Source organism: Odontesthes bonariensis, chromosome 17, assembly GCF_027942865.1.
Source record: "Odontesthes bonariensis isolate fOdoBon6 chromosome 17, fOdoBon6.hap1, whole genome shotgun sequence".
Classification (NCBI taxonomy): Eukaryota; Metazoa; Chordata; class Actinopteri; order Atheriniformes; family Atherinopsidae; genus Odontesthes; species Odontesthes bonariensis.
The window spans coordinates 30,232,975-30,260,260 of record NC_134522.1 but is presented as its reverse complement, the minus strand read 5'-3'; the positions used below and the strand labels follow the sequence as shown (position 1 = coordinate 30,260,260).

At 41.7% G+C, this 27,286-nt stretch overlaps 1 protein-coding gene and 1 pseudogene across 1 annotated transcript; both read left to right on the top strand.

Moving 5' to 3' along the window:
• Window positions 1-27,286, top strand: part of LOC142402522 (uncharacterized) — a 64,477-nt pseudogene that overhangs the window by 35,922 nt on the left and 1,269 nt on the right.
• LOC142366183 (uncharacterized) lies at window positions 10-27,151 on the top strand. The gene is made up of 4 exons (XM_075448001.1): window positions 10-217; window positions 1,539-1,927; window positions 24,838-25,045; window positions 27,041-27,151. The coding sequence occupies exons 2-4, from the start codon at window positions 1,565-1,567 to the stop codon at window positions 27,079-27,081; spliced, it is 612 nt and encodes a 203-aa protein (XP_075304116.1). The 5' UTR covers window positions 10-217; window positions 1,539-1,564; the 3' UTR covers window positions 27,082-27,151.

Genomic DNA, 27,286 nt, shown 5'->3' with positions numbered 1-27,286 from the left:
TGACGTCACCATATAGTCATCGACACGCGCCTTGGTACAAGCTTCACAAATATACATCCGAAGTTACTTGACACGCGCTTCAGAGTCAAGACCCTGTTGGAAACATCACTACACACAAATACGCACATTGAGAAACGGCCCATTACCCGACACACACTGCGAAGCCTCGGCTAATCTCGGAACATCTGGTAGCATAGCAACAGAAAGCTATATGCAGGTGAGTCCAGAAAATAATGAATTTAGCGGTCAGACGTTAGCAGAAATGTCTTCAAAGTGCTCTGTGTCATTGGTTTGATTCCTGCTCCTGGACACGGGCAGTCAGAACATGCAGCAGAGAGTAAAAAGTTCAGATAACCTGGCTGCTATTCACAGTTAGTCCGGCCTGCTAATGCTAATGCTAACGGTTAAAGCGTTACACGATCCCAGAAACACAACCTCAGCTATAGATTTCAAAAAGCCGGCCATATGGCCAAATAAAATGGAGCTTTATAGCTTTTAGCTGTGTGTGAAACATACTTCTGGGCCCTTTTCTTCCTCTTTTCTAACCTTTTGGGGCACTTTTTGACCATCCTGTCACATTTTCCACTAAAGCTGCAGTTTTCTTAACTTCTTTCTGTAGTTTTGCTGAAATCTTTTGTGATTTAAAAAGTTTGATGATCAATGTCAAATGTAGAATGGTTCTTTCCAGACTTATCTGAGTATCATTTGGCTTTTTGATAGAAGTGTGCAGCCAAAACATGTGATTTGATGTGTTTAACGTACACAATATGCCATATTTCATGATTAGATCTTAAAATGGGACTTAATTATGCTCAATAGAAATACTTTAATTACATTAAGAGTTTAAGTTGTGTGAAGAGGAGTCATAGCATTATTATAAAGACTTGTGGGTGATCCAGGAAAGTATCACAGGAGCAGTAGAAATCCAGTTCTCCTCATTATCAGTGTGTGATTTCTCAGATTTACACTCAGAAGCCCATTAAAAGACAGTCTGACTGTCCTCTTCAGAAGTGTCTCATGAAAGCTTCATTATTCACTTTCCTTTACATATCCAATATTTTCTTTTCTCCATGAACCAACAAGGACTGAGTACTTGATAAAAAGGTTCTGGAAATGAGAACAGGTTTAGAAACGGAGAGAATCTGAACCTCAGTCTTTGGGATGATATTGAGACCCTTTCCTCAAACAGGATCATTGTCTTAATGTAGTAAAATGATTTAAGTTGATGGTGTTCCACTGACTCAGATGAGATTTATGGGATATTGCACACAGTGGGTGTCGGTCTACAGAGTTATTATTACATTTTTTTTCTGAATTTGATCAAAAAGCTACAAATATTTTGAACTGTGACCTTAGTGGGTCTTTAAAGAAGCATTTTAAAGTTCACAGGGATTTAAATAAAAAGCACAGTAAGGAGTTTAATGGAATGTGACTGGATGGTTAAAAACTGTGCAGAAAGGTTATCAAGAGAAGAAGAAAAGTGGGTGTGGTTTAACATGCTGCACGCCACAGCTGGATCTTATCGTATGTGCTGACAGTTGCAGAGTCCATCAGTCGGACCAGAATGGAGCTGAACCAGGAGCAGAACCAGGAGCTGAAGCAGGAGCTGAAGCAGGAGCTGAAGCAGGAGCAGAACCAGGAGCTGAAGCAGGAGCAGCACCAGGAGCAGCACCAGGAGCAGCACCAGGAGCAGCACCAGGAGCTGAAGCAGGAGCAGCACCAGGAGCTGAAGCAGGAGCAGCACCAGGAGCAGAAGCAGGAGCTGAAGCAGGAGCAGCACCAGGAGCTGAAGCAGGAGCAGCACCAGGAGCTGAAGCAGGAGCAGCACCAGGAGCTGAAGCAGGAGCTGAAGCAGGAGCAGCACCAGGAGCAGAACCCCTCCACCAGGAACAGAGCCGGCTCATCCTCTGGGTCCACCGGGCCACAGGTCAGTGTGGAGGAGGTTTTTATTTTATTTCTTATTTATTTGGTTAGGACTCTGCACATTAAAGGAAAACGTCGGAAAATTTCAATTTTTCTATTTTCCCTGACACCTGTCCCCCAAAATCGATTTCTCACACTGTTTTACATTATTCAACCCATAACCTTGCGCTCCCAGATTTTTTCACTTCTGGCCATGGGCGCAGCCATGTTCAGCCACATCCGGGCATATTTTACATCAGAAATGCAATTCTACTTGTGCAGCGGGAAAAAAAAATTCTACTTGTGTGGCGGGAGTGTGCTCTAACAAAGTGTAGAGTGTAACTTGGAAATACACAATGATTGAATACTACCTGTATATAGTAGAATTAGAAATTATTTTTATTTCAACATGTATGTTCACATATATCTGTAGTGATAGTCTACAACTGCCTCATCGGCGTGAAGGAAACCCTTGTAGGTCCCGTCCTGCGACTCATATTTATCCCTGATCGCCCACACCGCACAGGAGGGAATCACTCTTCGGAAGCGCTTCCCAAGTCTCCCATGGAGAAAGTAGGTCACCTGCTGGTAGGCCTGGAAACGGTACACAAGGTTGGGCATGGGGTCCGGAAACGCCTCACGGCTCGTGGATACAACCGGTGAGTCGTTAGCATTTGGCGGCGGTGTCGCGGCTGCTGCGACAGCCACTTGTCCATCCTTATTTTTAGCCTTATCCGACCATCTCGGCTGATGGCTATAAGCTAACATAACTTGGATCGAGAGGCTGATCATGATCTGACTCGGACTCAGGCGAAACTTCGCGTTCTATCTCCGGGTCCGAGTCAGACCAAGACAGTTCATAAGTGTCTTCCATTGCTGTAGAAAAAATGTTTGCATTTCTGACGTCATGTTGAGTGAACATGGCGGCGCTAGGGAGGGAGAGCCAGAGCGGTATAACTTGAATTTCAAACATTCGCGAATGTTACTCTCTCGGGCTGACAAATGTAAACACGGTGAGAAATCGATTTTGGGGAACATGTACCAGGGAAAATAGTAAATTTGAAACTTTCCGGCGTTTTCCTTTAATCAACATATCAGCAAAGCATCAATGTAAATATGCCGGAGTTAGCACAGTTGCTAAATTTCATCCGTTGTCCTCAGGCAGGTATCATAAAAACATACAGACAATACACCATGACAAAAAACTAAAGAACAAACAAAGATTCACATCAAAGTTAAAGGGATAGTTCGCCTCTTCTGACATGAAGCTGTATGACATCCCATATCAGCGACATCCTTTATGAACATTTTCTTACCCCCTGCTGCATCCTGTGAGCAGAGTTCCAGCCTCGTTTTGGTAGTCCGGCTAGTTTGCTAAGGTTCCGAAAATAAAGCGTTTTGCTTCTCAAAACAATATGCGTTCAAAAGAGTAATACATTTGCATCACAGAATCCTCCCTCCAGAAAAAGTCAGACCTCACATCGCTTGGCCCTATTTTCTCTCCCTTCGTATCACTGCCTGCTGTGTAAACCGTGCAGACCGAAGTGCAGACCGAGCACTCCCCTGCTTCCGAGCAGCAAACACCGTAACAGCTGCGGCTATCGCTAGGTGGCTGTTCGCATTGATATGAAGGGAGGCAAAAATAGTGGACGTCATTGAGGGATACTCCATCATACTTAGCTGCCTTCCCTCTAATTTTTCACGTGTCTGGGCAAACACACCAGCTCCCTGAGCACACTGAGGACCACTGTGAGCAGCATCAGATGTGCACGCTGTGGCCACACACCTGCATCACACCTGTTCAAAACCTTGGATCATGGCCAGTTACATGGCTCATTAAAAGAATCAAATCACAGCAGCAATTTTCATTAGTTTACTTTTAATATAAGCGATTTGGCCCACTTAAAATGAAAAAGACAAAAATCTTGTTGTTCATGAGATGTGTAGTTTGTTATGTTATATGTGAGAGTCATGCTTGCAGCCTTGTTTTGCAGAGTAGACCTTTCTCACTCGAAAAAGAAAAAATCTGACCCAGTTTCAGCGCTTGTTCTTCTGTTTGCACATACTCAGACAGCCATTCCATCCTAAAAGAACCGCATTTCTTTTTTACTTTGGCTCGGTGAGTGGATGTGTCGCTGGCGTTGCCCGTTCGTTTCGCCATGATAAGGGGTTGCGTCTCACTGTTAGCTAGCTAACCTGCACGGCGCGTATGGGCAGGGCACATATGCAAGCACTATCAATGCTTTGATTGGCTGCATAGCGTAAGTAAGCCGTATCGTATCATTGGCTGAACACCTGTCACTGCGTTATATTGAAAAATGTTACAGAAAAACACAGTATTGGTCTAATTAATTAGATTAGGTCTAGTATTAGATATTAATTAATACGTTTATGGTGAATTTTATTTTATGCGCTGCATAGATTTTCTTGTGCGCTGAGAATGTGAGCAGCTCAGAGGGAACATTGCTTAGCTGCACAATCAATGCTGCCCAAGCATTTGTTTAACAAATAAAAGTACTGTATAAACGTTGTTTTTTTTTTTACAAATAACTACTGTACTGTAAAATAATCATTTTAATCATCAATACAAACTGAAGGCTTCAAATTGCGGAGATCAGCACCGCCCTAGCGCGACCCGAGTCACTGGATTAGAACGGGAGAAAATGAAAAATGATTATGAAAAAAAATACAAAGTACAGTAGGACAAATAGTGACTCACGTGTATTTCACTGCTCTTCTGACTGAGCCCCTGCATCCTGACTCCGCTCTGTAGCGTTTTTTTCTTCTAAAGCCCGCGGTGCAGGTGTGTTTTTTTTAAGAGAAGAACATAGTTATCGGTTGTTGTTGTCGCTCTTTTTTTCTTCTGGGCAAAAAGATTCTTGTATACCGACATGCCACCATCGATTATGTTTGAGAACTGTAATGTATGTGTACATATTAAACCGCAACATTATTGACACACGGGTAGAGAAGAAGCGGAGAGACTGTTTAGCCAATCAGAATGCAGAACACAATGCACAATGCAAATCCGTGAAGCAGCGAGACCGTGAAAGATGAACTGCGTTATAGCGAGGGTTCACTGTAATGTCGTTGGCCGTGGATGAGTCGACAGACAACAGTGACATTGCACAGCTGTGCCTTTATGTGCGTTTTTTTGATGGCGAATGTTTTAGGGAGGATTTACTCGGACTAATGCCCATGGAGGGTCGTACCATTGACTCAGCCCCCAAAATTGCCCGGAGTATTGGGTTTGTTTCATCAGCTGCTCAGTCAAAGCTAAAAAACCTTGGGGTTACCTTCGACCGAAGCATGCGCTTTGAGGAGCACCTAAAATCACTAGCACGAAATTGTTCCTTCCAGCTCAGAAATATAGCAAAACTCAGGTCCATTGTGTCCCGGCCTGAGCTGGAGATGATTATTCATGCATTTGTGTCTTCCCGGTTAGATTATTGTAATTCACTTTTCACATGTCTCAACATATCATCTCTGAACCGTCTACAAATTATTCAAAACACTGCAGCCAGGTTACTGACTAGATCCAACAGGATGACTCACATCACACCCATTCTACTTTCCTTACACTGGCTGCCTATAAGGTTCAGGATCCAGTTTAAAATTCTTCTTATCACATACAAAGCCCTTAATCATAAGGCACCCGGTTACATCTGTGACCTGATCCACCCCTATTACACAACCAGGTCTCTTAGGTCCTCAGACCAGAGCTTATTGACTGTCCCCCGCTCTTGTCTAAAGACAAAGGGTGATCGTGCCTTTGAGGTAGTGGCTCCAACTCTTTGGAACTCTCTTCCCCTATGTCTACGGTCTGCAACTTCTTTAGACATTTTCAAAAAGAATCTGAAGACCCACCTATTTAAAATAGCTTTTATCCGTTCTGAAAGTGCCCATCTGCTCTGTAGCCTCGTGCTTTTCTGCTATTACTGTGTTTTCTTATGTGTGTATATGATGTGTATATGAAATGTTGACTTGCATCATATTGTGAAGCACTTTGTGAATTTTATTTTCTGTGAAAGGTGCTATACAAATAAATTTATTATTATTATTACTACAGGGGAGATTTTATTCTCCAAAATTACTGCATTTTTCGCTGAAAACAACTTGGATTTGGCACGCATCAATGTGCTGCTGACAGACGGTGTGCCCTCCATGGCGGGCAGAGAACAGGGGCTCGCTGCGCGAATGACAGCCGTGGCTCCTCAGCTGCGATCGCTGCATTGCCTCATCCACCAAAGCCTGCTGTGCGCTAAGCTCAGTGGAGAATTGAAACACTGCATGGACTCTGTGATGGCAATAATTAACTTTGTTCGGTGCCACTCTAGCTTACAGTACCGGCTTTTCCAGTTATTGAATGACATGTCATCCGAACACAGCGATTTACTCATTCACAATGACATTCGATGGCTGAGCAAGGGAAATGCATTAAAACGTTTCAATGAGCTACGAGAGGAAATACTGGTGTTTCTCCGGTCGTCGGGATCAAAAAAAAGTTGCCAAGTTTCTGCCTGTAATGGAAAACGATGAATTCAATGCAACTGTTTGTTTTTTGAGTGACGTTTTCCATCACTTGAACCAACAACATGGAGTTGCAGGGCAGGGGAAAAACAGTTGTGGAACTTGCGGAGAGACTTAATGCTTTTCAAAGAAAGCTCTCGCTGTTCTCTGCTGATCTTTGCCCAGGGAAGATGCTCCACTTCCCCACACTGAGGAAATCTGGCCTGCAAATTGCGCAGCTGATGACGAACTTTATTGACTCTTTGAAAAACAACTTTGCCACTAGGTTTAATGATTTCAGCATCCCCAGTGAAGTGTTGCGATTTGTTAAGGACCCTTTCTGCGTCGATGTTGAGGCAGACTTTGCATCGAAAGCAAAGGAGGTGCTGTCTAGTGTGGATGAGGGGTCTTTACAGCTCGGACTTATTGACATCCCGTCAACAGATGAGTTGAGACAGTCATTCCAGCAGGCAGGCTTTGAAAAATTCTGGACCCATGCAGTCAGCTAAGACAAATTTCCACACTCAAGGAGTCTTGCACTTTTCCTTTTGACAATGTTAGGCTCAACATACACATGTGAGTCATCATTCTCACACATGAATGCAATCAAAACACACAATCACATACCACTTACTGACCAACATCTCCACCACTGTCTGCGCATTGCCCTGACCTCATACACAGCCAACTTTACTTCTCTGGCGAAATAAAAAAAAAGCCATTTCTCACATTAGGATAACATGTTTGCAAGTTGCAACTACAAATAAGGAATATAATTCTGATTTAGTCTCAAAATGATTGTATTTGTGTGTATGGTTCTGTTGTTGTTTTTCCTTTTCTTTTACCTCACAGCATTTTGAGGTATTCATAATATTGCTGTTTGTAGGGCTGGGCGATATGGGAAAAAAAGTACATCACGATATGGATTACTTTATATCCCGATAGCGATACATATCATGATATACCACAACAGAGGTTGCATTAGACTTTTTCATAGTCCGTTATTTTGACGGACAGGGTCGAAAAAAATCAGCCATCGCCTATTTTAACCAGTCATCTCGTTTTCCAATGTGGGAGTCGCAACCCCGAACCGGGAACAACACAGCGCAACTCGTGGCCATAAGAGTAAACAAACAGCTTTGTGAATACATGCTCTTTTACTCGACATTCACTGCTCGATATTCACAACTTTGAGGATGGAGTCCATTTTGCTGCGTCTGCTGTGTCTCGTTGCATTGCTTTAACAAAAACTGCAGATCTCTCTCTCTCACACTGACGTGCGTCTGCTCAGTGTTCAGCGCTTTGGTCACCACAAGCACTTAAAAAAAAACAAAAAAAACAAAGACGCGTGCAGAGATTTATCCAACAGATCAGGCTTTACCCTACTGTTTTTCGCGATGACAGTCAGGAAAGGTTGCGCTGTCAGTACAACTAACAGAGGAAACTGTAGTTCTTGGTACTCTAAAAGCCGGTCTGCAAATAGCCATAGCACTAGAACCTCCCTGGTAGTTCTACTCTGCACGGCTACTAGAAGGCTAGGCTAGCTTCAGTCCATCGGCCACGACTCACAACCAGCACATGTGTGCTAAAATACCCGCGACAGTAAACAACTTGATTTGTTATCAGTACCAAAGCAGTGTAGAATCATTGAACACCATGCACTCGGCGGTGCTATTATTAAGTAAGCATGACTGACTTACTGGTACCCTTCCTTCAAACTTCCAAAAGTCCGTGAGCCTCTCTATATCCGTTCATCAATACGCCTATCCAATATGTTGTGGTTGTAGTTTCCCGTGTTCTTGTTCGTGGTTTTTCCTCAGGTGGTAAAAGAGGTTCGAAGTATTAGCATCAGGCGCGGGAACGGCTTTGCTGCACAGTTTACATATCGGCTGCGTTTGTTCTGTATCAGATGGCTTAAATCCGAAATGAAGCCAAACAACCGAGCTGCCCCCCCTTTTAGGCAAAAGTGGTGTTTGTTGTGTCTGTGTCCTGGCAACCGTTTCGGACTGTATAACGGCTGTTGTGGTAACACCTTCTTGGAGCGCGTCCATCATTCATTTTTTTTAAGCCAGAAAGAAATTTTGCGGGCTCTCTCCGTCAGTCATGTCGCAAACGTATGATGCAAAGCCGCGTGACGTAAAGCGGTGTAGTGTCGCAAAACCACGTTCTCTAAAAATATAATTTTTGTTCTCTTTTTTAGAGTTTTACAAACTTAGAGTTTGCATAGCAAAAACGCAAAATGTTATATTAACATGTGAAATTATATTATAATGTATATTAGCTATAATGATGAAAAAAAAAGTTTATCACGATAGAAAAAATAGATGAGAAAGGTCACGATAGACATCTTTCTATCGTCCTCACGATATATATCGTCATATCGCGCAGCTCTAATGGGTGGGGGTGGTAAGGGGCTGGGTGGGTCAGGGAATGGGGCAAGAGAGGGGAAGCAGGAATCAGAATAAGCACATCTTAATTGTTGAATTCTCCTTTACAATTTCAGTGATGCTGAGCCTGATATATATATATATATATATATATTTATATATATATATATATATATTTATATATATATATATATATATATTTTTTTTAATTTCTGTTGTCTGTAAAGATGCTTCTTCTCCAGAATGTCAATAGTAATTGCAAGAAGGAAAAAAATGTTCTCTAAAATATGTCAATTAGCCCATTGTTGCTACTGTGTAATATTTTTAATAATGTATATTTATTTAATATATATTTAGTAATATTATTTCCAGAGGTTATGCTGCTCATTCACAAATGTTACCTTTCCCAGAATACTTAAAGGTGATAGAGAATGGTTGAATGGGGCATTAATCCTTGTTCTGTGATGTGATATGTAGCCCAAAAAAAATTGTTTGGGTCTGTAATGGCTCAGAACCTCCCTAAAAGGCTCTCTGAAACAGCTATGTTACTATGCTGGGTTTAGAATGCGTCGTTTGCCCTTATTGGCGTCGTTTCAGAGCTTATCTGGCAACCTCATTATGAAATGCAGGTAGGTGTTGGCGCTTATTTGGTTGCCGTTGCTTGATTGGCTGCCCTTGCTCTCACTGAAAAGAAAGCTCATTCCTTTTAGATGAACAAGCCAGAGCTAACGTGCAATTCTTACAACAGGAATATGGCACAACACACATTTAAAACAAAATAAATTGTGATACTTACAGGCTGTGCTGATTTCTGGGGTTGATTTTGTTGTAAAGTCGGAACTGACCCTCTACTGAGCATTAAATTCCGACTGAAGCCTGCTCGGAATCGTGCAAGGTTTGTGAAACTGTACTCCATGAAATGCGCAGAGCAAAGGAAATGTCGCCGGTTGTATGTACTGGGGATGCTGTTAAAAATAAATAAAAGCCATTGATCGCGAACATTGCTTTCCGGGGGAAGAATATGTAATGATCGTAGTCCACTTTCATAGCCTTGGAAGGCACACCTGTTTCTGTGGGGCGATTGCGCCAAAAGATACGTCACTTAATGCTCAAACACGGATTTGCCCATTTTCTGGCAGCAATTCAAAAAAGGGGGAGTACTTGAAACAGAGGTTCTGACACTTGCTGGCACTTCGTGTGTACTCCCCACAGCGGGGAGACTCAGAACTAACACCAAAAACGTGAAAAAGATTATTTTGATTCTCTATCCCCTTTAATCACTACCTTAACTTGCTGTACTTTGGTTATAATAGTAAATATGAGGTTATTACTAAGTAAATATTCATGAAAAGGTCAAATTGGGGAATGTGTAAAATATGTGGTTCAGGGACATTAGGGTGATAATCAAAATGGATTTAAAATGTTGAAAGACCTCTTCCACCTCTTCCTGCTTCTGAAGAGTGCAGACATGTCTCTGCTTCCTCCTGCTGCTTATTACTTTATTCGCTTTTAAATCATTCTACTTCTTTCCACAAGTCTTGGATATAATTTTATTCTTTTTCTTTCAATTGTATATTTGTAAACGGTATTAGCCCTCCTGTTTACAAAGAGAATCGGACAGAAAAAATGTCTCCTAACCCTGCAGTATCAGTGAGCTGCACACAGTGTGAGCTACTCTTTGCGAAGGTAGCACAGCTCGAGAAGAGGACTGAAACGCTGCAAGACATTCGTAACGACGAGGAATTTATTGACTCTATTATAGTTCCTGCGCAGGCTGTGGAGCCTTCATGTGCCAAATAATAATATAAATAATACATTTTATTTGTAGTGCCCTTTATATCAGAGATCTCAAAGGGCTTACAGGTTTAAAAATGATAAAAAGAAGAGAGAAAAAAAAAATAAAATAGAATAATAAGAGCAATGAAATAAACATTTTAAAACAACCCCTTTTAAAACAATCGGTTGATTGTGGTGCTCTCAGGGTGTTGGGGAGGGCATTCCACAGGCGTGGGGCAGCAGCACAGAAGGCCCTATCTCCCATGGTCCTCAGTCTGGTTCTGGGTTGGTGGAGGAGGTTTAAGTGAGTGGAGCGGGAGGGACGTGAAGTTTTGAGAGGGTCCAGGAGTTCCTTTAGGTAGGGGGGGGCAAGTCCATAAAGACATTGGTGTGTGAGGAGGGATATTTTGAATTCGATCCTGGTGGCGACGGGAAGCCAGTGGAGTGAGTGGAGGATGGGGGTAATGTGCTCATGTTTACGCACTCTCATCAGGATCCTAGCTGCAGAGTTCTGGATGTATTGGAGCCTCTGCAGGCTCTTGCTAGAGATCCCGATGAGAAGTGCGTTGCAGTAGTCCAGCCTTGATGACACAAAAGCATGTACCAGCTTTTCGGCGTCTGACAGGGAAAGAATGGGGCGGAGTTTGGAAATGTTCCGGAGGTGGTAGAAGGAGGTTTTGCAGAGGAGGTTGATATGAGAATCAAAGTTGAGTTGGGGGTCCATTTTAACACCAAGGTTGGTCACAGTTAATGAGAGGGGGATGTTGGAGCCGGAAAAGGTGATGCTGGTTATGGGAGATGATTTGGTCTGGCCAAAGGACTAACTCAGATATTCCTACACGGGATCACAGCTGATGTGGAATCTCACACTGCAGCCCTGGCTGACACACTTCCCTGGATCTGTCCAAATGACACTGGAATATCTGGTGAAGCTTCCAAACCGGACGGTCCGACTGACATCTCCCACTGGAACAGTGTTGGTGCCAAACCCAAATCATCAACCCCAGCCAGGATCTGGTCTCATGTTGTCCGTCGCAAAGGTAAATCCAGCACCAAAACTAAACCTCCAGCACTCACTCCGCCACCTGAAGTTCTATTGCATAATAGATACGATCCGTTGACTCAAAATAGAGTGTGTGATGATGAATGTAACCCAAACATGAAGACAAACAAAAGAAATGGCCCCAAACCTCAGCCTAGGGCTAACCAGATCATCAGGAGAAGCCCAAATCCCACCACCAAGGTGAGGACTACAGAAGTGATCGACACCTCCACACAAAAAGCAATAGACACCATTCTAATCGGGGACTCTATAACACAGCATGTCAGAATGGCAAAGACGGAAAATATAACTTTTTCTGATACATCAGTCAGGGAACTGATAGATATTTTGCCGACCATTCTGTCTACTCATCCAGATGGCACGAGGATCATTGTCCACACAGGGTCTTTTGATATTCTGAGAAGGAAGACTGGCTCTGAGATCCTGAAGAAGGATTTTTCTCTGCTGTTGGAGAGACTGTGTCACTATGGAGCATACCTGGTCTCCATTTCTGGCCGCATTCCTACTGTGGGTAAAGGAATTGAACTTTTCAGCAAACTTCTTGGCCTGAACACATGGTTGTCAAATGCATGCATCGCCCATGGGATTAAGTTCATTGATAACTTTAATATCTTTTGGAACTGTAAGGAGCGTTTCAGAGCTGATGGCGTGCATCCCAATCGAAATGGATGCAGATTACTTGATGCACATTTACGTCATGCTGTTGGGACGGCAAACCCAAACATGACTGTACAGATTAGACTGAAGGACACAGCAGCGAGGCAAACAACCCCCAGCCCTCCCCTCTCACCAGACCCTTTACTCCACATCACCCAAGGTCTCAAAAGGATGTCTCTATCCCAGCCAGGACTCCAGCGACCACCATCAACCGAGAAACGCAGGACACCCCCTCCTCCTCCTCTTACATCATCTGTCCTGGCAGAGCAGGACACAAGGGGATGTGCAGGATGTTCAAGGAGCAGCAGAACACCCAGAGTTCAAAACAAAGATAGCACTGTTCAAACCAAAGATGCCATGCCATGATGTGTTCAGGGTCCCTGCTATAGAAGTCCGACTTCTGACAGCTGTTCTGAGAACAAGCTGGGGCCCAATAGGATTACTGTATTAGTTGGTAAAAGAAGGAATCGAAAACAGTCAACCTGCTGGGTGAATTTATCTAATCTGTTAACGGTACCACGTACAACTCAGAATACAACAGAGACCAGTGTAAACTCCACAAAGCTAGCCTTACTTAATATTAGATCTCTGTCCAATAAGTCACTGTTAGTTAATGACTTCATAATTTCACACAATTTAGATTTTATTTTTCTGATAGAAACATGGTTAACAGAGAGCACAAGTGCTACTGTTCTTAATGAAGCAGCTCCCCCAAACTTTAGTTTTATGGATAAATGCCGAAATGGGAGGAAAGGTGGGGGGGAGGCTGCCTTATTTAAAGATACATTCCAGTGTAAAGATATCTCATTTGGGGAATTCACTTCTTTTGAATATCTGAGTTTTATTTTAAAGGGTGTTCCTAAAATCCTGTTCTTAATCATTTACAGATCTCCAGGATACTATGCAAGTTTTATTGATGATTTTTCTTAATTATTGTCTGTTATTTCGACTGATTTTAACCATTTTATCTTGACCGGGGATTTTAACATTCACATGGATAATATGACGGATGGTACTGCCAAAGAATTTTCTTCTGTGCTGGACATGTTTGGTTTGTGGCAGCATATAACAGAACCAACCCACCTTCGAGGTCGCATTCTGGACCTGGCCATTTCTAAAGGTGTTGATATTTCTTCTGTTGTTGTTACTGATTTGGCCTTGTCTGACCATTTTTGTATTTTATTTGATTTACATATTACTCAGAATGTTCAAACAACCAGCTTCTCAGTTAAGAAGAGGTACATCAATGAGAACACAAGTGCTCAGTTTAGGGAGGCCATAGTTATGTTACCAACAATGAGCGCAGAGTCGGTTGAAGGAATGCTGGATCATTTTAACTTGAAAATTTTTAATGTAATGGAAGCTGTTGCACCGATAAGAATCAAGAGCACCTTGATCAAACAGAAAACCCCATGGAGAAACACCACTACGGTCAAAAATCTGAAAAGAGAATGCAGGAAAGCTGAACGTAAATGGAGGAAAACAAAGCTTCAGATTCACTATGAGCTGTACAAAGAAAGCCTGCGTAGTTATAACAATGAGCTGTGCAAGGCCAGACAGCTGCATTTATTTGAAATGATTAATAAGAATGTCAACAAGTCTCGAACTCTGTTTGCTATGGTTGAAAAACTCACAAATCCTCCTAAACAGTCAAATCCAGACCTCCTCTCCACTGAGAAATGCAATGAATTTGCCAACTTTTTTAGCGAAAAAATCAAAACAATTAGACAAAACATTAACGCAACACAGACAAACAAGAAAACTAATCTGTGTCTAAAACCTAGAAATAACTCTGACGTTATGTCACAATTTAATATTGCAGATTTAAAAATCCTAGAGGAAACAGTTCGGCAGCTGAAATCAACAACTTGTACTCTGGACATAATACCATCTGACTTTTTAAAAACTGTTTTTACCTCAGTAGAAAGTGATCTCCTACGAATAGTTAACAGCTCACGGGCATCAGGCATTTTTCCCAAGTCACTAAAGACAGCTGCTATTAAGCCACTCCTAAAGAAGAGAACTCTAGACGCCTCTATGATGAACAACTACAGGCCGGTCTCTAATCTCTCTTTTATATCCAAGATTATTGAGAAAGTTGTATTTAACCAGCTCAACGACTTTCTGAATGAAAGTGGAAGTCTTGATAAGTTTCAATCAGGCTTCAGACGTCATCACAGCACTGAAACAGCTCTGGTCAAAGTGTTAAACGACATCAGGTTGAATACTGATTCTGGTAATGTTTCAGTCCTGGTTCTGTTGGACCTCAGCGCTGCGTTTGATACTGTAGATCACAGAATCCTGTTGCACAGGCTGGAAAACTGGGTTGGACTTTCTGGAGCGGTCCTTAACTGGTTCAGGTCCTACCTAGAAGGCCGGAGTTATTTTGTTACTATTGGCAGCTATGAATCTGAGCGAGTGGCCATGACTTGTGGAGTCCCCCAGGGGTCAATTCTTGGACCTCTTCTGTTTAACTTGTATATGCTCCCTTTGGGTCAGATATTGCAGAATTTTAACATCAATTATCACAGTTATGGTGACTCTCTGTCACCGGACGACTGCAGCCCAGCAGACGTACTGTGTCAGTGTCTGGAAGAAGTAAACACCTGGATGAGAGATAATTTTCTACAATTAAATGAAGACAAAACTGAGATCATTCTGTTTGGTAGCAAAGAGAAGAGGGTCAGCGTTGGTAAATATCTTGAGACTCGGGACCTTACAATCACTGACCAAGTTGGTAACCTCGGAGTGTTGATAGACTCAGATCTGACTTTCAGCAGCCACATCAAAGCTGTCACCAAGGCAGCTTTTTACCACCTCAGAAATATCAACAGAATTAAAGGTTTCCTCTCCCAAAAAAGACCAGGAGAAACTCATCCATGCATTCATCTCCAGGAGACTCGATTACTGTAACGCTCTTTTAACTGGACTTCCCAAAAAGAGCATTAAACATCTGCAGCTCATCCAGAACGCTGCTGCTAGAGTTTTAACCCGGACTAAGAGATCTGAACACATCACACCAGTTTTAAAATCTTTACACTGGCTTCCAGTCAGTCACAGAATAGATTTTAAAAGCCTGCTGATGGTTTACAAATCCCAGGACGGTTTAGGCCCAAAATACATCTGTGATATGTTCAGAGAATATAAACCCAGCAGAGCTCTTAGATCCAAGGACTCAGGTCAGCTGGTCCAGTCCAGAGTCCAGACTAAACATGGAGAAGCAGCATTTAGCTGTTATGCTGCAAATAAGTGGAACAAACTGCCAGTGGAGATTAAACTTTCACCAAATGTAGACATTTTTAAATCCAGGTTAAAAACATTTCTTTTCTCATGTGTCTATGCATGAAATATCTTTTAACTTATCTAGACTGTTGCCTGATTTTAAATTCATTTAAATGATTTTATTTGTTTCTCTTTATATTATTTTATGTATTTTTAATGCTTCTTGCACTCCCTGCTGCAATGCTTTTATTTTATGTAAAGCACTTTGAACTGTTTGTACATGAAATGTGCTATACAAATAAATTTGATTTGATTTTGATTTGATAGTTACAGCTGAGAGAAGTGTTATCAAACCAGCTCATGTAGACCAGCTTTTGTTTTTGAACAAAAACTTGAAAATGTACCAGAGGAAGTAGGTTGGTATTAATGAGGAGTACAGCCTTGTTCTTGTGCAGGCTATGTTTTCTATCTTAAAGTTTTATGTTTCTCAAAAGTTGAAATATGTTTTGCACTACAGTCTTGTTACAGCCATGTTTCAAGTTAACCATTTTCAAAGGCAGCTGTATTTTTGCACAACAGCCCTGTTTTTGTCCATGTTTTAAGTTTTAAGTTTATCACAAGCAGAAGCAATCAATATTTTGCCCTACAGTCTTGTTAAGGCTAGGTTTTAAGTTTTCTTTTACCAAAGGCAACTTTATTGTGTACTACATGCTTGTTAAAATCAATCTCTTTTTGCACTATGGTCTTATAAGGGCTATGTCTTAAGTTTTCTTGTTTCAAAGGCAGCTATATTTTGTACCACAGGCCTGTTAAGGTCATTTGTCTAAGCTCTCTAAGGTTTTACTTGTATCAAAAGAAATCTCTTCACACTACGGCCTTGTAAAGGCTATGTTTTAGGTTTACTTATTTTTAAGGCAGCTTTATTTCTGCACCACTTCCTTGTAAATGTGTTTATTACATGCACTAATAGAGAGTACTTGTTGGTCTAAAGCAAAATAAAAAAAACTATATTTGGTTACAAATGTCTGTTTCTTTGTACAGCGTGGTTCCTGTGCCTGCCTGCATACTTTGACCCATCATCCAGGGGATGGTATAATTTGAAAGCAGAGTCTCTGTAAAATTCCACATGAGATGACATATGTTATGATGTACGGTCAAGGAGTTACAGGCTAAAATTTCATCTTATAAGCCTAAAATATCGGGTTACGTATCGTATACGTACGTATCGCATGTATCGGGATACGTATCGTATCGCCACCCCTGTATCGGGATGCGTATCGTATCGTGAGGTGGTTGGCGATACCCACCCCTAATATTGACAGCGATGCGTTGTGTTAATTTCTTAATTTGGAACAGTGATAAGTCATATTGCCCGGCCCCTTGCTTTGTTTCAGTTTGATGAACTGGCCCTTGTCCCTAACTAATTGAATAGCCCTGAAGTAGGCCCTGGCCTTCCTTCTTTCCTTGTAATCAATTGGTCCATTTATGGCCCTGCCAAGCACCGTTCTGGTAGCATATGGGTCATTATCTCCTCCTACACAATATTCTTCAGCTCTGAGAAGACGTGGTGCATCTTGTCCAATAACAAGGTGCACATCTTTGGAGTTGACACTAGGAATAGGGATGTCCGCTAAGTGATCCCATCTGGCCGTCTCATCAGGTGTAGCTAGACGGATAAGTCCTATGTTTAACTTATTTACTGTTCTCGCACCATTAAGCATGTACATGCTGCCATCGTGCAGTGAGTCTATCTCAAGGTCCACACTTCCAGTAAATATTCTTTCTCGACTGCCTGCAAATCCACAAGTGACATTAGGTGATCTGGTAGGTTGTGTTTGTTGGGTAGTTTTACTGTCATCAGTGGCGTCCTGACTTGCTGTAGTATTCTGTTTGCTCGTGTGGTTTGGATGCAACCATTTGTTATGTGTCTGTCCGCAGCCAGGCACATTACATACCCAATTGCGTGTGCAGACCTCAGTGTTGTGCCCCATCATGAAACAGTTTTGGCACAGGTTTTTCTCCTGAACGAACACGAGGCGATCTGGCACAGTTTGTGAGCGGAAAGCTGGACACTGGTTCAAGAAGTGGCGCTCTGAGCACTTCAGACACTTTAGATTAGCTGGTTGCTTGGTACATGTAGACTTGTTCTCCTGAACAGCAGCTGCCTTAACACTTGTGGGGTAGTTTTGAAAAGGTTTTTTGAACCCCTTTGTAGTCAATGTAAAATTGTTTGGTTTCTCCTGTTTCTTATAGCTAACTAACCCACCAAAGACTGGATCAGACCTCTTTTCAGCCTCTGTCTCTACGAAGCTGACAACGTCGTCAAGTTTCGGAAGATGTTCTTCTTTTGTAATTTCATAGTTCTTATTTAACCATTTGGCCCTGAGGTCTGATGGTAGCTTGCCAATGATCTCAACCAAGATGCGGCGACCACTGTAGTAGAGTAGTAGTAGAGTAGAGTGTACTTTATGGTCCCCAGGGGGAAATTTGTCTTGGGCTTCCAACAATCACTGCATAACATACAGCACTCGCACACTCAGCATACAACATAAAGATAGAAAAACATTAAAAATATAGAACATAAGACTGTGCAGCGCATGTCTATCTGTCATTAAGCATTCTTATGGCAGACGGGATAAAGGAGTTCTTGTATTTGTTGAGTCTGCAGTTCAATGTCCTAAAACGTCTACCTGAGGGTAGGAGAGTGAATTCATTGTGCAGAATGTGTGTGGGGTCCTCTAGAATCTTCAGTGCCTCCCTGAGCACTGACTTTTCATAGATGGACTGCATATATCCCTGATCTTGGTGACCAACAATCTTCAGTGCAGTTTTAACCAGACGCCCCAACTTGGCTTTTAACTGAACAGTCAGATTACCAGACCACGTTTGCACACCATACTGTATCACACTTTCTAAGATCATTTGGAAAAATAAAAACAGAAGCCTATTATTAACACCATACAGCCTTAGTCGTCTTAAAAAGTACATCCTCTGTTGGAGCTTGATACAGAGGCTCTCAATATGGACTTGCCATGTTAGTGAACTGTCCATGAAGACACCCAGGTATTTATATGAGGGGACCTGACATATGGGGGTGTTATAGATGTGTACTGCATTTGTGTTGGAAACTACTCTTGGGTCAAATATCATTTCCTGAGTTTTTTTCACATTGACAACAAGATGATGGGCATCACACCAGTCAACAAACTGTTCTATCTCCGAATGGTATGGTGCTGTTTCCTGATCCTTATGTAGTAAGGATTGCAGTGTCATCTGAGAACTTGACAATGTAGTTGTGTGGGTGAGTACTCACACACTCATTTGTGTAGATAGTGAAGAGGATGGGAGAACTCACACAACCTTGAGGAGCCCCTGTGCTTATGCACTTAGTTTGTGAGGCTGCATTGTGGACTCTGACATACTGCGTCCTATTTGTTAAAAAGGAAAAGTACCACTTTATGACAAAAGAGCTAACACCCATGTTCTTTAGTGTCTCTAGTAGTAAAAATGGCTGAATTGTATTAAAAGCTGAGCTAAAATCAATAAAAAGTAAACGAGCGTAGGCCTTTGGGTCCTCCAGATGTTTCAGTACAAGATGGGTGATGCTGCTTACAGCATCATTTGTACTACGCTGATGCTGATAGGAAAACTGCCATGGGTCTAGTTTTGGGTTGACCTCGGTTTTTAAAAGGGACACCATATATTTTTCAAAGCATTTCATGACTATAGACGTCAATGCAATTGGTCTAAAATCATTGTTTTCTGTGGGGCAGGGCTTTTTGGGGACCGGTGTAATAGCTGCCTTTTTCCAAAGCGCTGGTACAGTGTGGGAGTCAAGAGACCGCTGAAAAATCGGACACCAGGCTGGAGTTAGCTCCTCTGCACAGGATTTTAGGAGGCGGGCGGATATCCCATCTGGCCCCATGGCCTTTCTAGTGCACACCTTCTCAAATAAGGACTGTATTTTTGGACAGTCTACCTCGTGGACATTAGTCTCATTATTTAAAGAACTTAAAACAAGCATACATTCATTATTAAAATCATGAGTTTCAAATCTGAGATAAAAATTGTTCAATTCTGAGCTCTTCCTCACATTTCATGGCAGCAAGCGTATACTCACAGCCTCTCAGTTGGTCTGCGAAGTCTCTGAGTTGCACATTGTCTCTTATCTCCTTAAAGTTCAAAACCTTTCCTACCCAAGCTTGTGAGATGGAATGAGGATTTCTGAATCTTGTTCTTAGTCGCTCAAGTGCCTCCTTGCTACCCGCACTAGGATTGGGGTTGTATAAGCAGTGACTTATGGCATCTCAAGCCTTTCCTTCGGTGTACTGGTGTAGACGAGTTAACCATTGTGGTGAAAAGCCTCATGAACTTCCAATACTGGAGGGGGGGTCACCATCAAACTTGATCATATTCCTTGGTAGGAGCCTAAGAGAGTCTACTTGGACTTGATACTGCTGCCTTGAAAACTCTAGCAATTGTGATATTGAATCCCTAGATATTGGCGAAAGTGACGGTTTTGTCATTGCAGGGATCCTGCCAGCTCTCTGTGTAGAAAAGAAATCTGCAGTCAGGGCTTGCTTCTTTTGTTCATTGTGTAGCATCTGTGCATCTAGCTCGGCCTTGTGATGCATTCGCTGGAGTTCCAGTTCAAACTCCTCTTTGTTGCTTTGAAGCAGCACTTCAAAGTTTTCCTGTTCCCTCTTTTGCAGAGCTTGTAGCATCTCTAGCTCTCCTGACACAGAATTTTCATCATTTGTGTCGGCTTGAGGTTGATTGACTAAATCATTTTGGTCTGTGACGTCTAACTCTTCATCAACATCTGGATGATCGTCAACTCCATTTTTCACTTCATGCAGCCAGGCTAGAGCCTCATGACGCACATCATGAACGCTCATCAAGATAAGCTTTTCATAGGCATCAAACTCTTCTTTGTCAATGTCATTAGTTAGTCTATCATTATAACATATGTGAGCTTCTTGAAGTTGTGTGAGGGCTAGGTCGAGTCTTTCCAATGCTGCTTTCAACTCTTCAGGTTTATTTTCTCGGATTTTTACATTCACAGCCATTGTCCTCTTGGTTACAGCTGCTTTAGCTTGTCCTCGCCTCCTTTTCGGTGTTGTACGGTCCTTTTCTCCTGCAGAATCTTTGGCTTCAGACATGGTTGCCACTCATGTTTAAAGGTAGGGTAGGAGATCCTGGATTTTCAGTCCAGCGAAGCTGCATTTTGAAAATACACAGGTCAAAAGTCCCAACCCTTTTCTTCAGATTCCCCCCGAAGCCACGCCTCTAGAATACATGAATGCGCAATGCTTGTTCACGAGCACGAAGGTGCACGAGCGCTGTTCTGACAGCAAGCATCGATCGTTGCCGTATTTAGTATTTAGTTTATGCTAACTATACGTTTAATAATGCCAGGTGCTAGCCAAGCTTGCTCTAGTTTAGCTTCCTGCCAAGCTTCTAGACACGTGTAATTTGTTCACGAAGAAGGGTACGCGCACAGGGGGAAGGAGGGAGGGGGGGGGGGAGCAGATTGCAGTTTGATAGACGCATCAGAATCCATGCATCGTTAACGGTCCGTTCAGTATGATTGGATAGTGTTTTTCCTAGATTGTTCGTTCAAGAGGCCACTAAAACTTTTAATTTTTGTGTCAAAACTTTTAATTAATTGGTTTCAATGGGGGTGTGAAGAGTATTTCAAGCAATATGTAAAAAAAAATTATTTCTATGTTGCTTGGATTTACCTTTTTTTTTGTTTTTGTGAAGTGTGTTATAATATCATTGACTTCTTTAATAAAGTTATCTGAGCTAGCCTCAATGTCGTTATTTTCTAAAATATTAGACCTTCTAGATTTTGGATTTCCTCATTCAGGAATTGTTGCTGGCTTTTGGGTATGAAGTAGAACTGGTGACCTCTGGTGGATGCCATTAAATGCTTCCTCTTAATTTTCCATGAGCACAAGATACAATTGTGATCTGACAGGCCTGATAATAGATTAAAAGTCTTAGAGATTCTTTCAGGATTATTAGTAAATATTAGATCAATTGTTGTATTTGACATATTAGTTATTCTTGTCGCTCCTTTTATGATTTGCGTCAAATTGTACTCATCCATCAGCTGTTTAATTTTTTTCCTGACTTGATGTCCCAGTTGATATTTAAATCAGCGAGTAGGATGATATCCTTATTCGAGTTGCAGTGATTTAAGATTGTCTGAAGATGATCATAAAACACATCCTTTGCTGAGGTGGATCCACACAAATCACAGTAAAAGACATTTCAGAGCAGAGTGATGCATTTAGACCAATACACTCAGCGTTAACGTCTTTAGGCCACCTTATTAGTTCATGTTGAAACTTCTCTGACATAGATTAATACTCCCCCACCTTGCCCTGCTTCTCTAGCCTTTCTAAATACATTATATCCTGGAATGCTGGTAGTTGCTGTAGATGATGATGAATGTGTCAACCAACTTTCACATATTCCCAGTATATCAATATTAGAGTCCCTTAATAAATGTTCCATTTGCTCAGTTTATGTTTTTCCTGGTTAAAAACAGCAAAGTGTTTCCTGGTTTCATCTCCCCTCTCTGAGCTGCAGATCCAGATGTGCTTAGACTCAACATGTGCTGCAGGCTGAATGATCTGGAAGAAAATCAGTGGGCAGATTGTTGTGGTGGAAGGCTCTTCCAATATCTTTTCTAGGCCGAATTAATGTTATAAAAATGGTTATGCTACCTAAGATACTATATCCTATATCAATGTTGTTTGTTATATTAAAATCTGAGGACATCAAAATAATTAATAAAGCTATGGCAGACTTTATATGGGCAGGAAGAAAACCAAAAATCAAATTGGAGACACTTCAATTGCCTAAAGAATTGGGCGGATGGAACCTACCCAATGTAGAATATTATGTTCTTTCAGTACAAGCTAGGATATTAAGTGCGTGGATACACGAAAATTCAGACTCACCTTGGCTTAATATTGAACTAGTGCTTTGTAAACCATCATCGCCTGTCAACTTAATTGGCACCAAATTAAATGCACTATCAAGTAGAATTAAAAATAATTTTTTATTAGGCAATGTATTACAGGCATGGGATAAACTTCGAAAACTCTTTAAAGGCAATCGATCATTTCCAATTTTGTCCACACTGGTGGGTAACCCAAACTGCCCTCCACAAACTTTAGGAACAAGTTTTGCAGATTGGCACTCGGCCGGGATCCATAGATTTTTTGACCTATTCAAACAAGGAGAGTTCAAATCTTTTGAATCTCTCAAGGAACAATATTCTTTGCCAAATAAGGATTTTTATAAATATTTGCAGATAAGGCATTATGTACAACAAAAAAATAAATCTCTTAAGTTTACACCAGATTCATATCATTTAGAAATTTTCCTGATCAATAATAAAGAACATAAACATTTTATTTCTAAATTTTACTCAGAAATATACTCCCTCAGTGTGGACAAACTTTCTTGGTTGAGGAAATCGTGGGGAGGGCTATTTAAATGTGAAATAAGTGTACAGGTTTGGGACAGAATTCTTGCTTTACCATCTAACATCTCAATCTGCAACAAGTTTAAAGAATTGCAGTACAATATTATGCATAATGTTTACATCACAGTAAAAGACAGTAAAAGACATTGCAGAGCAGAGTGATGCATTTAGACCAATACACTCAGCGTTAACGTCTTTAGGCCACCTTATTAGTTCATGTTGAAACGTCTCTGACATAGATTAATACTCCCCCACCTCGCCCTGCTTCTCTAGCCTTTCTAAATACATTATATCCTGGAATGCTGGTAGCTGCTGTAGATGATGATGAATGTGTCAACCAACTTTCACATATTCCCAGTATATCAATAGCCGCTTTCAGACTGTAGGAACCTTTGGCAGTTCTAATAACCTTTTAATCCGCGGGGCCGTTTTCTCCCGTGTTTGGACATACAGGAACTCGGGGCTTTCTCCCTTAGTTCCTATAACTATTTATCTCCTTCTCCGAGGTCGGGTCTTTTCATAGTTCTTATAGAACTAATCTAACGGAGGTGTGTGGTGGTCGGTAGCTACGCCCCATGTCATGCTATCACGGCTGAAATGTTTCCTCATAGACACAGACACAACCGGCGGGTGTTTAATAAGTTAAACTTACACTGGTCTCATTTGTCTGCAGCGCTCTGCTCTCCTTTCTTCCTTCATGAAATGAAAAAGTATAGTCTCCTGACTCTCTCTGTGAGCTCTTTGTAGCGTGCTCTCAGGAAAGACAGAGAACGGAGATGTTTACATTAAACCTTCCCCCCTTTTTCAAATGTCTTGACATCGAAAACATTCCGCTGTTTATGACCCTTTCAACGGATTACCCAAAGGAGATAAGGACCCAGATGTGAATTCTAACCTACTGGAGTTCCTTTGTGAGATTCTCTCCTCCAACGCCAGCCACGCATAATAAATTATGCAAACTGACACCCTCTGACAGAGAAACAAACCAGGCTTGTTTTTCTTTCCTGGTCTGCTACAAGGAATGTTCAAATCTCCACTTTTCTTTAGAAGAATAGAATCAACCCTAATCGTCACTTTTCTTGACATAAACTGTTGAAATCGAAACTGCATAAATCTACAGATCATTTTGAAACATTCGCCATTCTTTTACATGAAGTATTTACCGAGTTATGGGATATTGGATTTAATAGAATCCCTTTCGTGGAGCCACAGCGCCCCCCAAAGGACATGGATAACGGACACTTTTCACTATGTCAATCTGATGGACATGGACAATTTCACCTATGGATGTTTAATGTTCTCATTATGTGCAATGCATAACCTAATAGTGTTTAATTCCACAGGCATTGAGTCCAAACAGCTGCAGATCATTCTAATTAACAGTAACCAAAAGTTGTCATACTATTTCTATCATGATAATATGAAGTATTGTATGCTGATAACTGTTCCATGCTCATATGTGTGTTTATGCCTGCTCGTATGCAACATTATTGTCTGTTAGAAACATTATATTATCTAAAATCAATGTCATATGAGTTAAATACGGTATAAGAAAGAAGCAGGAATTCTCCCCTTTTTGTCTCATGAGTTCAGCTTGGTCAACCCCCCTTTTTTTTCCTTTGGGTCAAAAGCAAGCTGAACTCTGATTGGACGAAAGCCGACATGTGATCTCCAGCTTAAAAAGAGAGGCGCGCATGAAATCGCCCTCTCTCAGCCCCTCTCACTCTCTCATCAAACTCTCTCATCATTTTTCTCTGTTATCCCTCACGCAACTCTTTTGTCCTCTCTGTAACTATTAATTACCATTTTTTTTTTAGACTTCCCCTTTCTTTTGTATAAAAGTCTGGTCCAATACACGCGAGTGTGTGCCAACTCAGCCCAGCCAAGCCGCCACTCTTCATCCAAGGACCAAGAATAAAGAAGAAGTCGATTCTACGTCATCCCGCTGGTTACCACGGGAACACCGCTTCGACACCAACTCATCAGAAGGAAGAACCACGGGACCCCTTACGCTACTACGACAAAGTAAGGTGCTGGTTTGAGATCTTTCGAAGCCGTGGATAAAATGAAAACTTTCTCTGAAAGCGACGAATGAGCAGACCTCCGCGGGCAGAAGACCGTTGGCACAATATCCGTGTTACGAACCAGATTTAGTCACATTTTTGATAGGTAACCCTGTTAGCGGCCTGCTTCTTTCTTCCCTTATATGCCCTTTTTGAGTGTCACCAATAATTCTAATTTCTGTCTCTTTATCAATTGTTTATACACCTATATACCTGTGCAATGTTGAATAAATGTTTGTATTACTCCATTTAAGAGCGTCACGGACAGTTACTAAAGCCGACTATCACTTCAAACAGAACTACGAATCAGAATGAGACTGATTATTAATGAATTAATGGGATTGAGTATTAATTAATTAATAATTTAATATACCAGGATCGTAAGATTGTAACAGTTTCCTACCTGACTGTAACGTAAATTAAAATTGTAGGTAGGTGGTGCCCCCTGCTATTTTCGAGGTAAATATTAATTAATAACGTGCCAACGCTACATCTTCCAGCCTCGATATTAGACGCCTGATGTGATTGTCCATGATTAATATCACCATCATGCAGACCATGAACACAGTGGCCTCCCCGCTCTCCATATTAGCTTCTTGGTGGTGTTTTTTCTACTCTCCTTACTTTTACCGTTTTGTTTTGTGTTTGAATGTAGCGCTAAACGGCTAACGGCTAACACGTCACTGAAGCAGACGGCTGCGCGCGCCGCATCAGTCCCTATCAGGTCCCGACTCATGTGCGAATGCAGACTGAAACAGTCCCGCTGGGGAAGGATAGTTATCAGAACGAAATTCGAGGAGGGTAGTTCTGATAACTACTTTCTTAGAACGGTCTGTCCGAAAGCGGCTATAATTAGAGTCCCTTAATAAATGTTCCATTTGCTCAGTTTATGTTTTTCCTGGTTAAAAACAGCAAAGTGTTTCCTGGTTTCATCTCCTCTCTCTGAGCTGCAGATCCAGATGTGCTTAGACTCAACATGTGCTGCAGGCTGAATGATCTGCTGGAAGAAAATCAGCGGGCAGATTGTTGTGGTGGGACGTTTTCTGGCTCTCAGTCTGCAGATTTGAGAGGTTCAGGAGCTAATCTTAATTATTTGTGTTTAAAGTCTCTGGGTTACATGAATTGAACCTGGTGGTGGTAATATTCTGGGTCTTTAATGGTTAGATGACAGGTTTGTAGAGTTGTTTTAGAGAGAAACAGAGGTTGAGTTAAAACGGACTGTGTTTCCCTGATGGCTGCAGACCTCTGAGTTGTAAGCTGGAACAGAGGGTTGGTGTAAAGAATGTCATGTATTACCACCGCTGTTACTTTTATTTGTTTAAACCAGCGGTCATCAACCTTTTTCAGCCCAACCTCTACATGGTGTTTAAGTGAACAACTTGGACAAGACTCTGGTTCCTTCCATCATTTAGAGATACGGTCTAAATGATGGAAGCTGTGGTCAGTGTGGTGCAGCTTTCACTAAATTATCTAATCTAAAGACACACCAACGTATTCACACAGGAGAGAAGCCTTAAAGCTGTGGTCAGTGTGGGGCAGCTTTCACTCAATTAGCTAATCTAAAGACACACCAACGTATTCACACTGTAGAGAAATGATTGGCTTAAATCAACAGTTTTTACGGCAGTTAAGCAAACCTTCACCTGGGAGCAGCAACAGGAACTCAAGTTTCTTTTAAGAGTTTCATCATGACAAAAAGAATTAGTAAAAGCAAAAAGCAAGAGTTTACTGCTTAAAAAGCTGAACGTGTGCAGAACACATCAGAGCACAGTGCTGATAGCTGAGGGCACTTATAAACGCACCCTCAGCGTTCACATTTGAGCTGTGATATTGAGACCTGTGTGGCTCGGTCTGTCCAGGTCCAGTTAGAATATGTTGGTTAGCTTAGGTTAGCTTAGAGAAATCTTTTGTGTGAACTTCAAAAGGATCTAAGTCTTCTTCCTCTCTGTCATTGCAGAAACATGGAGCCCGAGAGGGACCCAGATGGCACTGCTGTAAGGACTGTGGGAAAGTTATCAAACGATCAAATCTGAGGTATCATCAGAGGCTTCATACTGGAGAGAAGCCATACAGCTGTGACCAGTGTGGGGCAGCTTTCACTGGATTATCTGATTTACAGAGACACCAACGTAGTCACTCAGGAGAGAAACCTTTCAGCTGTGGTCAGTGTGGGGCAGCTTTCACTACATTAAGTAATCTAAAG

Bases quoted from the DNA above. Each gene is read 5' to 3' on its own strand.
- LOC142366183 (XM_075448001.1), top strand. From the start codon at position 1,565: ATGGAGCTGAACCAGGAGCAGAACCAGGAGCTGAAGCAGGAGCTGAAG. The intron at 1,928-24,837 runs GTCAGTGTGGAG...TTTTTTTTTTAG, and splicing joins CTGGGTCCACCGGGCCACAG to ACTTCCCCTTTCTTTTGTAT. The intron at 25,046-27,040 runs GTAAGGTGCTGG...CTGTCATTGCAG, and splicing joins CCTTACGCTACTACGACAAA to AAACATGGAGCCCGAGAGGG.